Consider the following 24,012-nt stretch of genomic DNA (forward strand, 5'->3'; position numbering starts at 1 on the left):
TCTCATGCTCCTAAGACAGGAGGTTCTCTCACTGTTTCAAAAGCACGCAATAGAACCTGTTCCCTTACAACATCAAGGAACAGGGGTTTACTCGCTGTACTTCCTAATCCCCAAAAAGGACGCAACTCTAAGACCGATACTCAACCTCAGACCCCTCAACCTATATATACACTCAGATCATTTTCATATGATCACTCTCCAACAAGCGCACCCGCTGCTACAACAAGGCGATTTCCTTGCCACACTAGATCTCAAGGACGCTCACTTCCACCTTCCCATACTGTGAGAAAGTGGCTCTGTATATACTGTTCCCAAATAGGTACAGGGTGTACAGAGTCCACAGTCCCCAGAGGTTTGGCAGAGGCTAAAGTTAGATATAACCTTACTCTCTAAAGTGGTAGCTTGGTCGAGCAGTAAGGCAGTATCAGAGGACAGTGTAAAGCATTTGTTGCACACACTCAGCCAGCAAATGGTCTCACTCACTCAATAACTGAACTCTAGGCCAATGGTTTATATATAAAAAATATATGCTTGTTTTATTTTAGAACCAACAATAGGTATTGCAGTATATTTTCTCAGAATGAGATGCTTTATATAAATACTTTTGCAATATGCAATTGACTTTTGTAGTGGTTGCAATAGGCAACACAATTCTAAACACAATAATGCATTGAGTTCAATGGAAAGTTTCAAGTTACTTGCCACAGATTACTTTTAGGATTACTTTTGGAATTCCCTGACTGGATCCTAGATTCAATCAATATTTGGAATCAAGTGATAAAAGTCGACTTAATTACTGTGATGATTTTTAGATAATATTTTGCTATTTTAAAAGTTGGCAGAAAAAATTTCATAGAAAACAGTCAATGATTCCCTATGGCAGAAAATTCAAGTTGCAGGTATAGTATGTTCTCGTTACTTTTGTAATCCAGTACTGGGTGCCTAGACTCAGTACAGGGACCTTTATCCAAAACAGGTAAGTAATTCAGTTTTCAGATATTATACGATTTTTAAAGAATATTTAAAGTTTGCAGAAATTGACACTTAGAAGAAATTTCACAGAAAAACAGTTTATGATTTCCTATGGAAGAAAATTTGGTTACGGGTAAGTACAGTTGTAAGTATTTTTCAGAGTCAGTGCTGGGCACCAAGATGCAGCACTGGGAGCTCACCTAAGAGCAGGTGAGTATTTTCGTTTCCGTTACTCGGCTGATTTTTGGTGAATATTTTAAGTTTTGAAAAGTCCAAACTTAGAAGAAATTTCAGGAAAAGCCAGTCAATGTTACCCTATGGAGAAAATTGAGTTATCGGTTTAAAGGTAAGTACTCGACTGGCAGGGTTAAGGTTCTGGGCATAGACTCGGGGGTCTCCCAGGGTCAGGTAGGTACAGTAGGTTCACCCTCAGCAGCACAAGGGCGGCCGGGTGCAGAGAGAGTTAGGCCCAATGTTATCCTATGAGAGGTAGGGGGGCCTGGGTTGGTGGCTGCTGACTAGCAGGCCACGCGGCTGTGGGAGCTGGGCTCCTGGTCACTTACTCAGGGCAAGTGGGGAAGTAGATAGGTGTAGAGGTTGCACTGCCAGGGCCACTCGGGCGGCTGGGTGCAGGGTGCTTTTGAGCTTTCGGGCGATCAATTGATTTCAATGGGAAATCTCCGGTTTAGAAAAAGACTGCAAGCTCGGGGACGAAGATTCTTCAGGTGCCACCACCACTTCGAGAGGGAAGTTGGGTAGTTGGAGGATAGGTAGGTACCCTGGGATTGGGCACAGGGGGGCCGCGGGGTGCAGGGGTGCCTTTTGGTGTCGGGAAATCTTACCCTCTGTTGATCGCGGTTGGGGGGGCACCTGGTTCTGAGGCTGCAGGCTTCTTTAGGGGTGTTGAGGGAGGTCCTTGGGTGCCAGTCTCGAGGTCAGAGTCGCCGTGAGGTCATCCTCGTGGTCTTTGTTCACTCCGGCACAGGCCAGGCTTGGCGGGTGCAGAGTGTGCTGGGTTCGCGGTTCCGGGCTGCTGCCAGGGATTAGAAATAGTTTTTGAGTAGAGCCTCTGCTCATGGAAGTCCCAGAGGGCTTAGAGTCAAAAGGTAGCCAGGTCGTCCGGGGTTTGTGAGGTTGCTGGCCACAAGAGATGCCGGGTTGGGGAAGGAGCAGCAGGAGCAGGTTCGAGGGTCGACAGGCCAGTAGGGCTGGGGCCAAAGCAGTTGGTGTCTTCCTCTTCTTAGCAGCTGCAGGGCAGGTCTTCTTTCTTCTAGCTCTTCTTTGGAATCTGGAATCTGGGGAAGGAAGGTTCAGGGTGCCCCTAAATACTAGATTTAGGGGCATCACAGGTAGGTGAAGGGCAGGGACCAATGGGTCCCTGTCCTGGGGTGGGTACACCCCCTATCCTGCCTCTCTCCTGTGGGAGGGGGGCAGTAGCCTAGTCCTGATTGGGCAGGGCTTCCCATCTTCAAGATGGAGAGAGCCCGGAGATGTGCTTCACCTCGCCTCCCCCACCTGAGGGGTGGGGTTGGCAGGCTGGCACATCCCCTGTCCTTATTTGGGGTTTCTGGCCAAGCTTCCCGCTAGAGTGGGGGGTTGCAGTGGCCTGGGGAAGCTCACAGAGGCGGCATGCCTTTGAAGCTTCCCCCTGCCCATCCTGGGGGAGGAGATTTAGCACCTCGCCCAGGATGTGCATTGTTGCAGACCCAGGAGAGCTGGGGCTCTCCTACCCAGGGGTCCAGCAACATGTCTGCTGTGTGGCAGCCTAGGCAGCCTCAGAACAGACTTGGATTGTAGATTCGGTTTCAGGGGGCATCTCTAAGATGCCCTCTGGGGTGCTTGGTACATTAAATCCCACACTGGCATCAGTGTGGGTTTAATGTGCTGAGATGTTTGATACCAAACTTCTCAGTCTTCAGTGTTGCCATTATGGTGCTGTGGAGTTCATGTTTGTCGAGCTCCCAGCACCATATACTCTTAAATGGCAGCACTGCACTTACAGTGCCCAGGAATGGACCTGGGTACTGTAGGGGCACAGGTCTCCTGCTCCTGTGCCCACACCACTGGCATAGGGCACCCAGCTAGAGGGGTGGCTGATGTATACCATGGCAGTGTAGGTGGTGGGCATGGCACACAGGGATGTGTGCCATGTCGACTCTGTGTTTTGTCTTGTACCCAGACACTCAGCCTGCAAGGGCAGTGTGTGTGTGTTAGGTTACAGGACCTCTAAGGGTGGCACAATGAGTGCTGCAGCCCTTAGAGGCCTTCCCTGGTCACAAGGCCCTGGGTACCTAGGGTACCATTTACCAGGGGCTGAGATGTGGCCAGGGTTTGCCAATTTGTGTTTTGTGTTTTAGGGAAGGAACATAGACCCTGGGCACCTGATTGGCAGGAGTCCAGGGCACACTCAGTCAAAGTACATTCAGCAATTCAGCAAAAAGTGGGGGCATACCATGCAAGAAAGATGGCACTTTCTCACACATACTCACAGGAAGTATCTAAGGTTTGTAGTGGACGGACAACACTATCAGTTCAAAGTCCTTCCCTGTGGAGTCACCACCGCACCCAGGGTATTCACGAAATGTCTTGCGGTAGTAGCAGCAGCACAACTGAGAAGACAACACATCCATGTCTTCCCATATCTGGACGACTGGCTAATAAAAGCCAAGTCCTTCAACCAATGTGTTCCACACTCACCAAACCATCCAAACAATACACAACTTGGGGTTCACGGTCAACTACACCAAGTCTCATCTCCAGCCCTCTCATATACACCAATATCTGGGGGCCACAATAAACACCTCCACAGCTCTAGCATATCCCAGTCCAACCAGGATAGCCAGCTTACAAACTCTCATCACAAAATGTCAAGCCCAACACTCTCTCCCAGCCAGAGTGTTCATGCAACTCATAGGCATGATGGCATCTTGCATTTTTATTGTACCTTATGCAAGACTTCAAATGCGACACTTACAGGAATGTCTAGCACATCAGTGGAATCGGGCTCAAGGACAACTTACAGATCTGGTGTTGGTAGACAGCCACACTCATCGCTCTCTGCAGTGGTGGAACACAAAAAACATGTCCAAAGGGCGGCCGTTCCTCGAATCTATTCCACAGATAGTACTCACGACAGACGCATCACTCACAGGATGGGGAGACCATCTCCTCGGACATACAACCCAAGGCAAGTGGACCACTCAACAAAAACTGCTCCACATCAATCACCTGGAACTACTAGCAATATTTCTAGCTTTAGAAACATTCCAAGTACATGTACAAAACAAAGCTGTCCTGATCCGGACGGACAACGTGACAGCCATGTACTACATACAAAAACAAGGAGGCACACACTCTCTGCAGCTGTCCCAGCTCGCACAGAACATTTGGAGATGGGCCATCCCACAAAATATATATCTGCTTGCCGAACACCTTCCAGGAGTTCACAATCAGATCGCTGATCTGTTAAGTTGACAGACACAACAGATTCACGAATGGGAACTACATCCCCAGGTTCTTCTACCATTTTCCACATGTGGGGCCAACCAAACATAGATCTGTTCGCCACACACGAAAACGCAAAATGCCCAACCTTCGCCGCCAGGTTACCACACCCATTGTCCAAGGGCAATGCGATATGGATGAACTGGTCAGGCAGATTTGCGTATTCTTTTCCGCCACTCCCACTGATTCCACTAGTGGTACGCAAGTTCCGACAACAGTCTCTCAAACTAATCTTAGTAGCTCCCACATGGGCACACCAACCGTGGTTCCCAACACTGTTGGAACTCACTAGTTCCGCACCAAAAACTACACCTGTCTCCATCCCTGCTAACGCAGAACCATGGAGAGATCAGACGTCCAGATCCAGGTCAGCTGAATCTGGCGATCTGGCTCCTGAAGTCCTGGAGTCCGGTTACCTTAGCCTACCACCGGACTGTATGAACATCTTTAAAGAAGCCAGACGTCCTACTACCAGAGCTTGCTATGCTGCAAAATGGAAAAGATTTGTCATTTACTGCACCAACAACCATATTGATCCACTGGATGCCTCCATCCAGAATATCATTTGCTACCTACGGCACTTGCAAATATGTAACCTAGCATATTCATCCATACGTTTACATCTTGCAGCACTTGCTGCTTATCTGCAAAACAGACAACACTTGTCACCTTTTAGAGTCCCTGCAATTAAAGCCTTCATGGAGGGCCTCAAAAGAATCATTCCTCCTAGGTTACCACCCTCTCCAGTGTGGAACCTAAATATTGTTCTTACTAGGCTCATGGGACCCCCATTTTACCCTTTACATAATGCGAACTGCAGTTCCTCACATGGAAAGTGGCTTTCCTTATTGCCATCACCTCTCTTAGAAGAGCAAGTGGGATCCAGGCTTTAATCCATACAAGAACCATTCTTACAATTACATCGTAACAAGGTGGTTCTCAGGACAAACCCAAAATTCCTTCCTAAAGTCATCTCTCCATTTCATCTTAACCAATCAGTGGAGTTACCAGTGTTTTTCCAAGCCCGGACTCCGTAGCGGAGAGAGCTCTACACACCTTAGATGTAAAAAGAGCCCTGCTTTTTTACATTGACCTAACCAAAGTATTTCGCAAAACAAAATAACTGTTCGTAGCTTTCTCCCCGCCGCATAAGAGTAATCCCATCTCCAAGGCTGGGATTTCAAGGTGGATCGTTAAATGTATCCAAATATGCTACCAAAAAGCGAAACGCACATTAACATTTCCCCCTAGGGCGCATTCCACACATAAACTAGGGGCCTCTATAGCATTCTTAGGGAACATTCCCCTAGAAGACATTTGTAAGGCAGCAACATGGTCTACAACACACACCTTCACTAAACACTATTGTGTTGACGTGCAAGCCAAGCAGCAAGCTTCTGTGGGCCAAGCTGTTCTTAAAACTCTTTCAAACTACTGCAACCGATACAGGTGACCACCACTAGGGGAGATACTGCTGTACAGTCTATGCAAGTGTGAGAAAATGCTACTTACCAGTATGCATCTGTTCTTGGCATGTAGAGCTGCAGATCCTCACACTCCCACCCACCTCCCCGGGACCTGTATCTGTTCCAGTTCTATCTTACTTAGATGCACACACATGGACATCTTTTTCTTTCTACTAACTCCATCATTTCCCATCATGGCGAAAAACAATCTAATGATGGAGCCGATGCCCATGCGCACTATCGTCCAAGGGTGGAGTCACCTATCTTGTGATTACAAAGACTTCTTCCAAGACAACAACAAGGTGCAAGCATCCGAGCCCAACACCAGATGGCGATCTAATGCATGTGTGAGGATCTGCAGCTCTACATGCCAAGAACAGATACATACTGGTAAGTAGGATTTTCCTTATATGCTCTTCTTGTTTTTTCATAAGCCCAGATAAATCGAGAAAATAAATCTTCAATCCTTTCCAAACAGATAATACTAAATTCTAGCAGGATAGCTCTTATAAGGTACAAAAATTTAGGAAAAAAAATCATTTTAATTGTATTACAGCTACCAATTATCGGGTTTAATTTGGTCTATCAAGGGGTCAATATTGCAATCAACTATCTTTTCTACACTGGCCATAATATCTACTCCAAGATACGTAGCCTTTTCTACCTGTCTAATATCGTCACCCATACTGACATTCTTACAAATAATCTGGGTTTTAGATCTATTAAGGGAGTATCCTGATACATGTCCAAATCTTGCCGCCTCTGCTTCAACCTCTGCCAAAGATGTTCCTGGATTAGAAGTTACCAGAGCAATATAGTCGGCATAAACCAATACCTTTGTTTCCCAGCCATGGGAAATAATGGGGCAGATATTTCGATTGGCCTCCAGAAATCGTAAGAAGGGATCTATATATAGTGCAAACAAGAGAGGTGAGCTTGGGCATCCCTGACGGGTACCTCTAGTTATTTTAAAAGTGTCAGTAAGTGTACCATTTAAGAATAATTTTGCGGTAGGCTGAAAATATAGCATATTGAATGCCTGTATAAGTCCCTGGCCTATCCCGACCCTTGACAGGGACTCCCAAAGAAAAGACCAGGAGACCCTGTCAAAGGCCTTCTCGGCATCAAGTAAGATAAGTGCTATTGGATCTCTGGAAATATGGGCGGCATCAAAAAGTGAGATAGTTCTTCTTATATGATCTATGGTGCCGCGTCCAGGGATAAATCCATGTTGCTTAGGTGATATTACTTTATGTATTACCCCTGCTAATCGAACCGCTAGTATTTTAGAATAGATTTTGCTATCAGCATTTATCAGGGTTATAGGGCGATAAGAGGCAGGGTCTAGCGCTGATTTATGCTTTTCAAGAAGACAATAATTTTTGCTTGCGACCATGATTCAGGTGGTCTCCCCCCTTTGAAAACATGTACAAATAGGTGATACATGCTCTCTTTTAGTTCAGTAGAAAATTTCTTGTAAAATTGTAATTGTAATCATCATTTATAGAGCGCACTGTGACCCTACGGGTATCCTGGCGCTTGAACATGTGAGAACCAGCTAACTCTGAGTATAATGAAGTGCAAAGGATCAGAAACTAAAACTTGTATACTAGGAAAGAGCCAAGTCTTCAGCTTCTTTCTAAATGACAGCAGACTTTCCATCTGCCTAAGTTCGGGTGGGAGTTTGTTTCAAGCCGAGGCTGCTGCAATGCTGAAGACCCTTCCTCCTGATCTAACTCTTCTGAACCTGGGCACTCTCACCAGATTAGCTGAAGAGGACCGGAGGTTACGCGAGGGGACATACCACTCAAATCTACTTTGCAATGGCTTGGCCCCAGAGCCATGCAGAGCCTTAAAAACTATGCATAGCGACTTGAACTGTACCCTCTGCATAACTGGGAGCCAATGAAGCTCGGAGAGAGCCTTAGATGCTGGCGATTGATGTGGTCCCTTTAAAGCTAGCTTGGCCGCCATCGACTGGATTCTCTGGAGTCTCCCTATCAGCTGTTTAGGAGACTCCAGCAACAATGCATTGCAGTAATCCAGTCGACTCAAAATGATACTCCTAACTACCAATGGTCTAGTCTGCTTAGGAAGCAGTGGGAGGCTCCTTCGGAGCACTCTAATCAGGGCAAAGCAGCTACCGGCTATCCTGTTTACTTGATACTCTAGACTCAGATTACAGTCAAAACTGACTCCCAGATTACGTACTGCCTTAGCGGGAATCAGTGGAGCTGACACTGGGAGTGGCCAAAACCCAGTGGGTAATGAGAGGGTAACCTTCCCGGGTCAGCAACACAGGATCTCGTTTTTTTCCCCATTAAATTGTAAGTAATTATTTTGTAGCCATAATGCGGTATCTTACAGTCATGAAATTTTTCCAACAAGAGTGACTGGTGGCCTAAAGATAAAATCAACTGGAATAATATCTAAGCCAGTGGCTTTACCGTTAGGAAGACTATTAATACAGAGCAGATCATCGACCCACTGAGGGGGCTCTTCAAGTTGTACCTGATCATCTTGGGATAATTGCATCGCTGGAATTTGGTTAAGATATGTTGTGATATCATTTGACTGAGCTGTGGTGGTTTTGTGATACAAGTCTTGATGATAGGCAAGAAACACTTTACGAATACCCTCTGGATCTGAAATTATTTCTTGAGTGGAATCTTTAACTGCAGTGATGATGATCCTTGTAGCTTTTTGTCTCGCCCTAATCGCAAGGTGATGTCCGACCTGCTTGCTACATTCATATGCTTCCTTCCTCCATATCGCTAGTCTATCTGCAGCCCTTTTGGCAATTAGCTCCATGACGGACAAATTAGCTGACATTATTTTTGCAAGCGCATCTGCAGGATCATCGCCATCCCCGAGAGCAGTAATTAAATTTTCTTCTGCTACAGCCAATTGGGTTTGCAAATTGTTCAGCATTTTGCGTTCTTCTTGATTAAGGAAACGCGAAAAGATAAGTGTCTCTCCTCTTATTGCTGCTTTCAATGCATCCCAGACTACTTCAATCCCTGTACTCCCTAGGTTTTCCTTCATAAATTGGGGACTCCAGAGCCTCATATGTTTACAATATTCATCGTTTAAAAGTAGGGATCGTTCAAAAGTTCAGCTAGCCATATCTCCATTAACCACTGTTGCCCCTCTTAGTTCTACCACTGAAGGATTATGATCTGCCACTATGCGTGGGGTCTTATCTATTGAACACGCTTGAAGAATAGAGTGAGATGCAAAAATAAAATCTAATCTTGCAAGCTTATTATGCGGATACGAATAAAAGGTGTGACCAGAATCTGAGGGGTGTTGTGAGTGCCAAATGTCAGTGAGTGCCTGTTCGCGACATAGAGTCCTCAGAGCTTTAAATACCTTTGGTTTCCGACCGCTGTAGATCCAGTTTTTATCTAGAGTTATATTCATATTAGCGGGCAGATTTATATTAAAATCACCACAAATGATTATGGGTAGCGGCCACTCTGCTAATTCGTTATTCATATAGTCAACGATTGCAGGATCATCTGCGGTGCTACCATATTGAGGTGCATACAGTGAGTAGATCTCCATTTTCCCTCCGGCATTCTGTGATAACCCACCTCCCATTTTGATCAACTACTGTACGTGTGAATTGAAGCGAGCGTTTGGCAGAAAGAATTGCTACCCCCGTGTCCTAGCGTTTTGTGTTGTGGCCCCTACCACTGTATAGCCAAGTGAGTCTAACAGGTGAATCTGAGTTCTTTCGATATGCGTTTCCTGCAAGCATAAGATATCTGCTTTAAGTAACCGAAGTGCTGCAGCAGTATTTTGTCGTTTCTTGGGTTCATTAAGGCCACAAACGTTAATTGTTGCTATGCGTAATTTACTCATTATATATGGCAAGATTACTCCAATACCAATGACCAAAAACCCAATAGGAAAGAAAAATTCGAGTTATCCCTCTCGGTGCCAACCCCTTCCCCCACCCTGCCCCTTCCCCCACCCTGCCCCTCCCCCTTCCCTGCCCCTCCCCCTACCCTGCCCCTCCCCCTTCCCCCTCCCACCTTCCCTTTCCCCCTTGGATTCCCCCCACCACCTCCCACTGAGGCTACCTGGTTCTGCGAGAGCCAGGGTGAGGGCATCTGAGCAAGGATTCTCGGTGCGCACTTCGACTGATGACATTGTATCAGCAATTTCAGCACATGTTCGACCCACTTTTCTTATTGCGCCTTGTAGTTTTTGTGTAGCTTGTCGGGATTTATGATTATCCAGCTTAACCTCTTCCTGAAAGCTCTTAATTGAGTGTAGAACGTGTGCGAGGGTAGGCTCTTCCTTGCTTCTGGTGTTTCCGGAGTGTCCACTCCCCAAATCGCCCATAGCTAAAGGGTTACCGCCTGAACATACAGTACAGTCTGATGGGGTCACTAACTGAGAGGATGAGTAATCCCACCTGAGCTCGGATTTGCTTCCTTGATACGTGGTCCCCCCACTCTTGCATCTGCTTTGTCCTTTTTTCTTCAACGACTTCTTCTTTTGTGCAGCAGTTTTCCATGAAGCCTCTGAGTCCCTGTTGCTTCCCCAGTCATGTCTCCCTCCATCACTGGATGTAGATACACCAGTCTCATACATCTCTGAATCGTCCGTTGCGGAGTAAAGTTTTTCCAAGTTATCAGGTGTTTTTAACTGGTGATTTACTATATTTGCTGGGTTCCTTTCTACAATGGCTTCAATATTTACAATCTCTTTAACTGTGGGCTCAGTTTCAGATACTCTTATATCCAGGGTTGGAAGATCTGTTTGAGGGGGGGGGGCAGGCATTCTCTACTTGATCGCATCTTGCGCCTGTAGCTGGTTCTGTGGCTGCACCTGAATTATCTAGCGGCGCGGAAGTTACTGGGACTGAGGTTGCTAAGTCCGTCGATAAAGTGGCTACAGGGCCTTGAGACACCTCTCCGACATATACAGGGAGTATGTTAGAAGTGGTTAAAATGATCTGTCCCTCCGGTGCGGCCCCCTCAGCTAGCTCGGCGTTATGTGTTTTACCCTCCATTGGGCCAAAAGTATTGGACATTAGGGGCTGAGAGTTGTGCGTTTGGGTAGTATCCAAGAGCTTGGCTTTTTTTTACTTGTAATCTTTTTCCTTGTTTAGCCATCCGCTCAATCTTGTCTGCGGAAATCACCCTTACTGCTTGCTCCCTGCTTTTCGCCCCACGTGTCTCCGGGCGCCTCTGAGGGTTTTCTGCTATTGCTGAGTGATTTTGCTGTATGGCTTCGGTTACCGCGGGGGCTATCAGGTTGTTATTTTTAACTTTCGTTACTTTTGCCCCTTGCCCCGTCATCCTTACTTGATTGCCTCCTGAGTCCTGGAGACAAAGTATCCTCCGCCCCCGGTTTTTGTACCGAGATCCGCTGCCGTGATGAGCGCCTCTCTCCGTGCCTGTCGGAGCAGTCAGGAGTTTGTGTAGAGCGGATAGAATTTCCTCAAGGCGGCACGTCGTTGAGAGCCGCCGCAGGGCAATGCAGGCCGAAGATGCTGGAGCCGAGCGGTTCTCTGTTAGTGAAGCTGGACGTCTCGTTGCCGCACGCCACCCATTCCGATCTCTGAACCATGCAGAGATCGCTGTAATCCTTAGGCAGCACTGTTGGTCCATGCGATGGGGGATTTTAGCAGGTAATATTCAGCTTCTTGAGCACGATCGTGGTAGCATTAAGGAGCTTCTTTGTGTCTGTTTAGGGGTCAGACCGGCGGAGCTGAATCGGGTAGCTGCTACTCAGATGCCATCTTGCCTCCCCGCCTGTTACAGCAGTAGTATCCCTATTAATTGGTATCAGTATCTCCGTTTCAATCTTATGAATTGCTTTCCCACATAAAGTGCAAATAATGAGTTTGAAAAATAAAGTAAAAAATATGCAGTCAGCACGGTCTGTAACCATCCTTGAAGGTCTTAAGTCAACTCCTTTGTAACCTCTTTGTTCACATTAGTGACTAAATAGGGGATAGTTATACAAATGGAGATGCTTTTTTACTGTAGCAGTATGTATTTTCCCTGTGGTGAGACTTTTTCTAGCTGACTTTTATTGTCTTTCATTTAGAATGTTTGGGATGCGAGATACACCAGTCTTCATACCAGCACCCGTGGAGAGATATCGCCAGATTCTTCTACCAGCACTCCAGCTTTTCCAGGTTATTTTGACATCCTGCACAGCACAGCATCAACAGGCAGCAGGACAGGTGAGAGAATTCTCCACAAAATACTGGTGCAGATCTTTCTAGCTTGTGCGATAAGTGAGTCAGCTGGATAGGTACATAGACCTCATGGATTTATACATCATAAGGTGATCTGTTCAAGGACAAATAGCAGAGCAGGTGTGAAATGCTTCTAAGCACAGATTCCTTGCCTTATGAATATCCCCAAGTACCTGAATGGATCTGGAAACTCAAAGACGTGCCCGTGCACGCTGGTTGGTGGCACTGTGTGGCTTCGCACAGATGTCGTTCTGCTCCCAAAGTAACAAACAAAGCAACATATACCCATGCTCGTAAAAATCACTTTGTTTCTTTCTACCCCTTCAGACCTGGAACCGGAGTATTGCTTTATTTTTCTCCACTTTAAAAATATATATATATATGCTCGAGGCATATGAGCTGCAGATTACACACTTTTGCATAGATCGCCATCTGGTTTTGGGCCCGGATGTTTGCAGTTTGTTTTTCCTCTTGGAAAGTCTTTGGAAGTCACGAGGTTGGTGACTCCTCCCTTGGTTCGTATTGCGCATGGGCTTCGGCTCCATTCTCAGATTGTTTTTTTTCGCCAGCGGGCTCGGATGTAATACTTCGTGCTCCGGTTCCGAACATTCCAGTTCGACGATGGAAGCGGAATCCTCGCTCTCTGCGGTATTGTTTAGATACTGATCTGCTCAATCACCTTCTTCTTCGACGCACCTTCGATTCCAGTCATCGACGGCGGCCTTCGGGCCTATCCAGGCTCCGTTCCTGGCTGATGGAAAGAACTCCATTCAAGAAGTGCCCTCGATGTGGGTCCAAATTCCCCCACACCGATCTTCATGAGGTGTGCAACCTCTGCCTCTGCCTCTCCCCGGAACACGAGGCTCGAGACTGTCCCGCCTGCAAGTCTTTTAGATCCAAAAAGACTATTCGAGACCAACGGGCCAGACGGAAAATAGCGCACTCCTCTACTTCCGTTCCAGTCGACATCTTCGGGGACGACGTCGAAGCTCCGGGACACCAGCAACAGAAGAGGACCTCGTCAGTGCTTCCGAAGCCGACGACTCGGATGTGGAGGACATCACCCCGGCGCAGAGGGTCGTGAGTAAAATACCCCCTCCCACACCCGCCCCGACACCCAAAAAGGCTTCGGTCACGCCTTCGGGCCTAGGCAAGACCAACGACACTGCTTCGAACACCCCACCTTCGGGCCCGGTGACGAAGACAAGTAAGCCTTCCGGCGGCTCGGGCTCGAGCCAGCCTGCCAGCGGTGCTGAAAAACACCCTTCGGCACCGAAGAAAAGATCGGCATCTACCTCGACACCGAGCTCCACACCAAAGCCCTCGGTGTCGAAACCCAGCCTCTCGGTGCCGACTAAACATCATAAGGCCCTCGGTACCGACACTCCCGCGCCGAAGCCTGTCTCGGCACCGAACAAAAAATCGGAGGTTCCCAAAAAGCACGGCACAGACAAGCCTAAGAAGCCGTCTGCCCCGAAAACATCGGCGCCGACCGAACAACCAATGTTGCAAGAACTTTTTACTCCGGATCCTTTGCAAAAGACACTTACCAAGGATCCCAAAACTGGACATTTGGCACTGTCTTCTAAAAACCAGCTCCACCTCCACCTCCAAAGAGGAAGGACTGTGCTGCCTCCCCTTTCAGAGTGCCTTCCCTGCCTCTTCTACCTCCTCCACCCTCTCCACCTCCACCTTCTCCACCCCTGCCTCATCGCTCTCCGACCCAGTCTCCAGACCATGATGATCAGGGGGACCCATACCACGACCCAGCAGATGTGCCACAAGACCCCACCCCTACAGGATCCCCAGACCCCTGGGATGATTATAATAATCCAGACATTCCAGATGTCCCACAAGATGACCTACATCCATCCAGGCCATCGCCACCTGAAGACTCACTAGGTTTTCACCACCTACTTCAGAGGGCGGCACATTATCACGGGGTAGAGCTACACACTGACCCAGTAGAGTAAGATTTCCTCCTAGATACCTTTGATACAGCACATAGGTCTACTGCTATACTATCTATACTCAAAGGGGTAATAAAACATGCGCCAGAGGTTTTTAAAGACCCAGTCTGGGCTAGGGTCCTAAACCCACGCATAGAAAAAAAGTATAACGCTGCCCCTACAGATCCTGCCTACATCAAAGGGCCAGCGCCACTGGATTCCCTAGTGGTATCCACCGCAAGAAAAAGATCAAATTCCCAGGCGTCAGGCTAAGCACCACCACCTGACAAGGAATCAAATCTCCTGGACGCATCAGGAAAACGCACTGCGTCACAGGCAGCTAATATATGGCGTATCGCCAACACTCAAGCACTATTGGCCAGATACGACAGAGCGCATTATGATGAACTGGAAACCATCATGCACCATCTCCCAGAAAAATATAAAAATAGGGCCAATGAACTAATCCAAGAGGGTAAGACCATAACCAATACCTCTATACGCTGTGCCCTAGACGCAGCAGACACAGCTTCCAGGGCCATTAACACCAGTGTCCTACTCCGTCGACACTTGGCTGAGAGTGTCAGGCTTTAAACCCGAGGTACAAGCCTCCATATTAAACCACCCGTTCGATCAGGAACATTTATTCGGTCCAAAGATAGATGAGGCCCTCGAGAAGATGAAAAAAGATACAGAAGTCTATGGGAGCCCTACAGTCACACCCTCCTAGACGCTCCTTTCGCCGCTCTTCCTTTCGGGGCATGGGCAAAGGCTATTCCTCAGATAGCGCATCCACGTCCTACAAATCCCCTCCTCAGTCCACCTTCACAAAAGGTTACCAAAGAGGCGGCTATAGAGGAAATAACAATAAAGGCAGAGGCAAAACAAATACCGCCCGCTCTGCCACACCGCCTACCCAATGACTTTCCCCTGCTTCCCCCAGACCATACCACTCTGGTCGGGGGCAGACTACAAAATTTCCTTCACGTCTGGGAGTCCATCACATCAGACAAGTGGGTGACCCAAATTATTTGTTCAGGGTACTGCCTGGAACTCACATCTTCGCCCCCAGCCCCCCCCCCCCCCGCCCAACATTCCGCCCAGGCAACGCCCAATGTCACAAGAACATTCCACCTTACTAACACAGGAGGTGATCTCCCTCCTGCAAAAACACGCAATAGAACAGGTCCCCCACGATCAGCAAAATGTAGGAGTCTACTCCCTATATTTTCTGATACCAAAAAGAGACGAGACTCTACGACCTATCTTAGATCTTCGCCCACTAAACACATACATACATTCAGACCATTTTCACATGGTAACACTTCAGCAGGTACTTCCGCTCCTCTCCCAGAAAGACTTTCTCACCACACTGGACTTGAAAGACGCGTACTTTCACATTCCGGTACATCATGCCCACAGAAAGTACCTCAGATTCGTAGTGGACAGGCAACACTACCAGTTCTAGGTGCTCCCATTCGGGGTCACAACAGCACCACGGGTATTTACCAAGTGCCTAGCGGTAGTGGCGGCACACCTCAGAAGACAGCACATTCACGGCTTCCCGTATCTGGACGACTGGCGTCCTACAACCAATGTGTACACCACACCGCCACTACAATCCAACTAGGCTTCACGGTGAACCACCAAAAGTCCCAGCTAACACCATCCCACATAAAGCAATACCTCGGTGCCACCATAGACACCTCAAAAGCCATTACCTACCCCAATCGGTCAAGGAACGCAAGCATTCAGGCTTTGCGTAAATAATTCATACTTCAACACTCACTCCCAGCAAGAGTGTTTATGCAACTGATAGGGATGATGGCCTCTTGCATTTTCATAGTGCCTCATGCAAGACTCCAGATGCGTCCACTCCAAGAGTGCTTAGCGCGCCAATGGAACCAGGCCCAGGGGCAACTGACAGATCTGGTGTTGGTAGACGGTCGCACCCATCGCTCTCTGCAGTGGTGGAACACCACAAATCTTTCCAGAGGTCGACCGTTCCTGGACCCGGTTCCACAAATAATCCTGACAACAGACGCATCGCTCTCCGGCTGGGGAGCTCATCTACTACACCTCACAGCGCAGGGCACATGGACGCCGCAACAAAGGTTACTACACATCAATCATCTGTAGCTACTGGCAATATTTCTAGCCCTAAAATCCTTTAACACACAGATTTTAGGCAAGGCAGTCCTTATCCGCACGGACAACATGACTGCCATGTACTACATCCAAAAACAAGGCGGCACACACTCTCCACAGCTCTCTCAACTAGCACAGAGCATATGGAGATGGGCAATTCCATACAAAATCTTTCTCCTAGCCCAACATGTCCCAGGAGTCCAGAACACCATGGCAGATCTGCTCAGCAGACAGACGCAGCAGATCCACGAGTGGGAACTTCACGCGCAAGTTCTTCACCCGTTCTTTCAAATGTGGGGGTATCCACAAATAGACCTATTCGCCACCCACGAAAACAAAAAATGCTCAAGCTTCGCCGCCAGATACCAACACCCATTGTCCAAAGGCAATGCGATATGGATGAACTGGTCAGGCAAATTTGCATACCCCTTTCCACCTCTCCCACTAATTCCATTAGTGGTGCGAAAGCTACAGCAGCACTCCCTCACACTCATTCTAGTAGCTCCAACGTGGGCCAGACAACCGTGGTACACCACGTTGCTGGAACTCTCAGTAGTGCCACACCAAAAATTACACCTCTCACCATGCCTCCTAACCCAGAACCATGGAGAGATCAGGCACCCGGACCCAGCTCAGCTCAACCTTGCGATCTGGCTCCTGAGATCCTAGAATTCGGATACCTTAACCTTCCCCCTGACTGCATGAATGTTATCAGAGAAGCTAGACGTCCTACCACTAGAGCCTGCTACGCTGCCAAGTGGAAAAGATTTGTTGTTTATTGCCATAACAACACAATCAACCCTCTAGACACATCCATACAACACATCATACGCTACTTACTACACCTACAAAGATGTAACCTAGCATATACATCCATTCGGCTACACCTCGCAGCAATTGCGCTTACTTACAAAACATACAGCACCTATCACTTTTCAGAGTGCCTGCCATCAAAGCCTTCATGGAAGGCCTAAAACTAATAATTCCCCCCAGGGTGCCACCCTCACCTGTGTGGAACTTAAATATAGTGCTCAAAAGGCTAATGGGACCGCCTTTTGAACCCTTGCATAAATGCGAACTGCAATTCCTCACATGGAAAACAGCTTTCCTGGTAGCCATCACCTCCCTTAGAAGGGTCAGTGAAATACAAGCACTTACTATACAAGAACCTTTTCTCCAAATGTACCCGAACAAGGTTGTGCTCCGTACCAACCCAAAATTCCTACCCAAAGTCATCTCACCCTTTCATCTAAACCAATCGGTAGAATTACCGTTTTTTTTCTCGCAACCTCAAACTGTTGCGGAAAGGGCTCTACACACACTGGATGTTAAAAGGGCCTTACTTTACTACATCCAGAGAACACAAATTTTCAGAAAGACAAAGCAACGGTTTGTCTCTTTCTCTCCACCTCATAAAGGCAACCCCATCTCTAAATCAGGGATAGCTAGGTGGATTGTAAAATGCATACAGATTTGCTACCACAAAGCAACACGCACGCTATCTGTTCCCCCTAAAGCCCACTCTACAAGAAAGATAGGGGCTTCTATGGCTTTTCTAGGGAACATCCCATTAGATGATATCTGCAAGGCAGCTACATGGTCAACACCGCACACTTTCACTAAACATTACTGTGTAGATGTGCAAACCAAGCACCAAGCTAGTGTGGGCCAGGCTGTACTGAAAACACTATTTCAAACAACTGCAGCAGATACCGATGGTCGCCGCTAAGGTTGGGAAATGCTATATAGTCTATGCAAAAGTGTGTAATCTGCAGCTCATATGCCTCGAACGGAATATGCTACTTACCAGTATGCATCTGTTCTTGGCATGTAGAGCTGCAGATCTACACACGCCCACCCGCCTCCCCGGCTACCTGAATCTGTTCCAGTCTATCTTATTTAGATACAACACACATGGGTTTCTTCACTGTTATTACTACGCTCCATCTTTCCCTGCTGGCGAAAAACAATCTGAGGATGGAGCCGAAGCCCATGCGCAATTCGAACCGAGGGAGGAGTCACCAACCTCGTGACTTCCAAAGACTTTCCAAGAGGAAAAACAAACTGCAAACATCCGGGCCCAACACCAGATGGCGATCTAGGCAAAAGTGTGTAGATCTGCAGCTCTACATGCCAAGAACAGATGCATACTGGTAAGTAGCATATTCCTTTTATTATTATAAAAGGCAGGTACATAAACAGGTTTGCAATACATTCATGAAGGTGAGACCTCACAAGTGGAAATCAGGCAATAGACATAGCTATGATCAATGGGTTGGTTTTAGACCTCTGATTTTCAGTTTTTGTTCATTCAGATGAACAAAGCTTGGGATGTGGTCAGGGGTGGTGTGCATATGATTTGCAGTGCGTGTTGGGCCTGTTAGCTGAAGCCATTTCGGTGTGGCGTATAGTGCCCCCTTGAATCTGCCACACGGCATGACATATCTGTCCATCTCAAATACTGGTTCATCATGGGGTTTGTGTAGATATAGATTAATCATCATGAGTTGTGATGGCCTGTAGTATTTCCGCATGTCAGGGAGCCCAATACCTCCATCGTACCATCCCCTTACCAACTTTTGTGTGGCTACCCAAGGGGGTCTGCCATCCCACAGGCGCGTTCTCTGTTTGTTCTCTCTTGCTTTGATGTAGGGCGCCGGGATCAGGTATGGTGTATCTCGCAATATATATAAGAAACTGGGGAGTGCCATAAAGTGCTGCACAGCCCAGCAGATAGAGTGGAAGGGACCTCCAATGACGCACTTCCCCGTTTAGTCTTTGCAATGGGGGTTGGTGATTGCTGTCATAGAATTGGGCCAGGTCAGCAGTGATATATATATTTACCCAAGTAACGGAACCCCTCGGTAGTCATTTTTTCCTCGCAGCCCTCGGGCAGGGGGGAGGGGGGCATATCACTGAGTACATAGATAATAGATTTCGTCCAGTTAATAGTGTGCCCTGAATATTTCCTAAAATTAGTCCGTATATTCATGACTCTGTTCAATGAAGACCTAGGTGCCGCCAGATAGAAAAGCACGCCGTCTGTTTACAGGGAGATTTGGTCCTCCCATTCCACTGTCTAGCGCAGACCTCTTATCAATAGATCAGCACGGATCCAGGAGGCCATGGGTTTGAGTGTCAGCGAAAAAATTAAAGGTGACAAGGGGCAGCCCTGTCTCGTCCCTCTTCCAAGAAGGTAGACTGGGGAAGTCTTAGCATTTACTACAACCTGTGCTAACAGGCAGCTATAGAGGAGTTGCACCCAAGCCATCAAGTTTGGCCCAAATCCCATCTTTTCTAAGACTGCAAACCGATTATGCCACTCAATGGTGCTGAAAGCCACTTTGGCATCCAGTGACACCAAGATTGCATCCTCTCTGAGCGAATTCATGCACCCCAGCAGCCTGCGAAGGTTCAAGGCGGTATTTCTTCTGAGCATAAAGCCCGATTGGTCTGGGTGCACTAATTTCTGAATAATCTGTACAAGCCGCGTGGCCAACACTTTCGCCAAAATCTTCACTTCCCCGTTTAGTAATGAAATGAGGGGATAAAAAGTGCACCGGTTTCTTGGTTTTCCTTCTTTGTGTATAACCACAATTGTGGCCAATCGCTGGTCCCTCTGACGTTTACCCTGCTCCCGGCTTTCGATGTACATGTTTTTAAGACATGAGGCCAATTTTGTCTCTCCCATCTTATAAAGCTCACTTGAGATGCCATGAGGCCCGATTGCTTTCCTTTGTCGAAGTGCACGGATGGCCTGGGTTATTTCATCATCCGTTATGTCGGACTCTAGAAGTTCCAGGTCGTCTGAGCTGAGGGGGGGCGGGGGGGGGGAAGGGGCTTGTTTTCTAAGAGTTCCGCGGCTGCTTTCCCATCGGAGGTGTCATTTGGGGAGTAGAGTCGCTCGTAAAAATTTGCTTACTCCTCTGCTATCAATTGCGGATCGAAGAGCGTCTCTCCTAGATCCATTGTGAGTTTGGTCACTAATCTGCTTTTTCATTCACGGGAGTCGAGCCAGGTGAGTAGTTTTCCCGCCTTGTCCCCTACTTCATATATCCTGTGGTGTGTTGCTCTTTCTTTGGTTTTGGCCGCCTGCCCTACAAGTTCTTTGTATTCTTTCATTTGACCTTTAGTGCGTGTTTAACTCTCCCAGTGTCATCACCAGGTAGTTTCACCTCCAAATGCGCAATTTCATTCTCCAATTTCTCCACTAATGTAATCTTTTCTTTCATAACCCCAGCTATCAGGGAGATAGCATGTCCCCTGCCCACCACCTTGAATGCCTCCCAGAAAATCGATGCCGTGTCCACCGATTCTTCGTTTTCAAGAAAATAGTGGCCAATTCCTGTTAGCAACCCGTTCATCACTTGAGGAAGTTTTAGATACCATAGACTGACCCTTGGCACCCCTCCATCCTGATGTGATCCTGATGGGTAATATGCCCAAAGGAGGGAGTGGTCAGATATGCCCCTTGCCAAGTGGCGTAGCTCTTTGAATCGTGCCACCTGGTCCACTACAGTAAAGATCTAGTCAATTCTAGATAAGCTATTGTGTGCCCCAGAGTGGAATGTAAATTGTTGCCTATCTGGATTGTGTATTCACCAGACGTCTACCAGACCCATAACCTCTAGAAATTCAGAGAACCGTGATGTTCTGTTGTCAGGTCTGCGAGGGGGATAGCGGTCGAGGTATCCAGACACTGCGGTGTTAAAATCTACCCCTATTATCAGCCTCCCGCCGGGAATTTCAGAAACGGGTCTCCTAGGTATTGGAATGCTATGTAGTGGAGCTCAGGGGGAACATAAAAGGTTGCAGTAGTGATGGGGTGGCCTCCCCATACTCCGGTCACTGCTGCACTTCTTCCCGCAGAAGTATTCCCACCCCTCTGGAGGCGGTGGTGAACCCGGAGTGGGCCACTAGTCTATATCCCCAGCGCATTGAGGCTTTGCATGTATTACCCACTAGGTGTGTTTCCTGTAGTAAGACGACGTCTGGAGAAAGTCGTTTTATATATTGCAAAAGAGTCCCTCGTTTAAGTTTGTCTCCCAGCCCGTTGACATTCCAGGACAGAAGCCTTAGTCCCTCATCTTTCGTCGTCACCATTTTTCAAAGTGTTGGGTCTATATAATAACTCCCTTTTTATGTCCCTAGCGTACGCTATGGTAAGTTTGTTCTTTGGTGTTCTAAATGTCAACCCTAGAATTTCCTCACCCCTTCCAAGGTGTTCCAGGAGGCTGTGTTTAAAGAGTGTATCAGCTGATGTGCAAAGCGAGTTTCGAGACTCATGCTTTGTATCTAATGTACCCATGATGCCTTCTCTTATATACTATACTAACAACAAACCCCCTCCCTGCACTTTAGGTTCAGAACTACCCGGTTCCCCAACTATGCAGAGCACCTGTCGCCCCATCCCCAACTAGTCTACAAGGAGAACAAGCAATGGCATAGCCAATAGGTCTCGCCTTTGGGACCTTATAAGTGGTTAGCAATGCAACAGTTGCATAACTAAATACTTATAAGGTCCCAAAAGCGAAAGTAAAAGTGATCGCGATTGCGATCACGATCAAACATCAAAGCCGCCGTGCGGCCGCGAAAGTGAAAGTAATCGCGGTAAAGCGGGTCGCGCGCGCCCGCGCACATGCACTGTAGCTCCAGGCTGGCCTGGTAGCACTTTTTGGAGCCCTTTCAATAAGTCTCGCTAGACCAGCGCATGTGTTGGGTCAGGCGAGACCTAAAAAGGAAAGATGGGGTAGTGCTTATGCCGCTACATCATTGGCCCCCTCTCCTCCACGCATAGCATATTGTTTGCAAAAGTTAGTTTAGCATGTAAAGGATATTGTTCCTTGTTTAATCCCGCAGCTTCATCCTAAAGGGTACTTTAAGTCCATCTGCATTGGGCCGCCCGAGGGCCTGACCCACCTCTTGATTGTCTAGCGTGGAAGAGTTAGTGTCCTGAGCCTTCCGAATGTATAGGTTAAAGTTTCCAAGAGTCTTTTTGTGAGGTTTCTCTCTGCGTGCACTGGGGCTGTGTCCCCCTACTGATCTCCAGCCTTCAAGCCATTCATGTGCCATCTCACAGGTGTACAAAAAACAACAGGTCTTTCCTTCCACTTCAACCCTGAGTCTTGCAGGAAATAGCATGGAGTATTTTACGCCTTTGTCTTGGAGCAGTTTCTTGACCTCCAGAAAGGATCTGCGTTGTTTTTGAACTTTGATCGTAAAGTCTGGGGAAAAAGGGGATCATACTGTTTTCGTATCAGACGGAGGGGGGGTGGGAGTGAGTTGGAGGGTGGGGCGGGTGATTCGGGCCATCTGCAGTATGGTATCTCGATCTCTGAAGTTGAACAACCTGGCCAACAAAGGCCTCAGAGGAGCCCCCGGCCTTGGACTAATCCTGGGACCCTGTGGGCCCTTTCAATCGAAAAGAATTTGGATAGGTCCCTTGGTTTAAGGTGACGCATCACAAGGTCATCCTCTGGCCCTTCCACCCGTTCGGGGACACCCAGGATTCTGATGATCTTGCAGCGTGACCTTCCTTTGAAGTAGTAGAGCTTCATTTCTAGTGCATGACTGGTGTCCTGTAGTGATGCAACTTGTTTTTTGGAGTGTCTGAGACATACTGCAGCTCAGCAGTGGTTGTTTCTGTATTTTTAACTTTGATGCTCATGTTATGCAGGTCATCTCTGATTTGTGTTACCTCAGTCGTAATAAAGTCCATTCTGTGTTCAAGGGACGTGTGCACCCCTCCTATTGCCTCCATTATGTTGTTGAGAGTATGTTCCCCATTGTTGGTAGTGCTATCTTCCAGGGTGGCTGAGCCAGCATCAGTCGGGGTGTCTGCGTCTTGATTTTTCAGGGTTGTGTATCTTTCTGCTTTGGTTTGGTGAGTGTCTGTCCTTTGGCGCCAGGCATCTTGATCGCCTATGAGTGGACTTAGACTCAAGTATTCGACTCTCCCAGTTAATGACCCCTGCCTGACTGTGGGGCAGTTGTACCCCACTCAACCTGTCAGGTTTCCCCGGGGTATTGAGAGTCTCTCTACAAGGTCGGGGGGGAGGCTGTTCACCCTCATGAGCCAAAGGAGTTTGATTATAAGTGTATTTATTGCGAATTGGAATTCCCCAATGTGCTTATGTTATGCCTCGGAGCGTAACAAGGGCTACATGCCTTTATATGAGCCAGGCTTGCGGTATCCCCAACGGTTCTGACGGTATTAGCTGTGGTCTGCTTCTTTGTAAGGAGCTCCCTGGGGAACATCGCCAGCCTGTGTTCATCCACCTCCCTCACAGCTCCAATGATATCTTGTTCCTTTGAGCCCCTGACTGTAATCCGGTGTGAGAAAGTGCCATCTTTCTTGCATGGTGTGCCCCCACTTTTTGCTAAATTGCTGAATGTACTTTTACTGAGTGTACCCTGGACTCCTGCCAACCAGGTGCCAGGGCCTATGTTCCTTCCTTAAACCACACAAACTCCAAATTGGCAAACCCTGGCCACATGTCAGCCCCTAGTAAATGGTACCCTAGGTACCCAGGGCCTTGTGACCAGGGAAGGCCTCTGAGGGCTGCAGCACTCATTTGTGCCACCCTTAGAGGCCCTGTACCCTTACACACACACACACTGTCTTTGCAGGCTGAGTGCAGGACAAAATGAAGAGTCGACATGACACACATCTCTGTGTGCCATGCCCATCACCTACACTGCCATGGCATATATCAGCCACCCCTCTGGCTGGGTGGCTTATGCCCATGGT

General features: G+C 47.8%; 1 protein-coding gene across 1 annotated transcript in view; it reads left to right on the forward strand.

Annotated features, from left to right (window-relative positions):
- NUP205 (nucleoporin 205) overlaps positions 1-24,012 on the forward strand; it is an 839,084-nt gene that overhangs the window by 601,613 nt on the left and 213,459 nt on the right. Inside the window, exon 34 of the mRNA XM_085651995.1 lies at positions 12,012-12,150. Within this exon, the coding sequence (XP_085508121.1) occupies positions 12,012-12,150 (139 nt within the window). The remainder of the gene's footprint in view (positions 1-12,011; positions 12,151-24,012) is intronic.

This window comes from Triturus cristatus, chromosome 4_1 (assembly GCF_964204655.1).
Source record: "Triturus cristatus chromosome 4_1, aTriCri1.1, whole genome shotgun sequence".
Classification (NCBI taxonomy): Eukaryota; Metazoa; Chordata; class Amphibia; order Caudata; family Salamandridae; genus Triturus; species Triturus cristatus.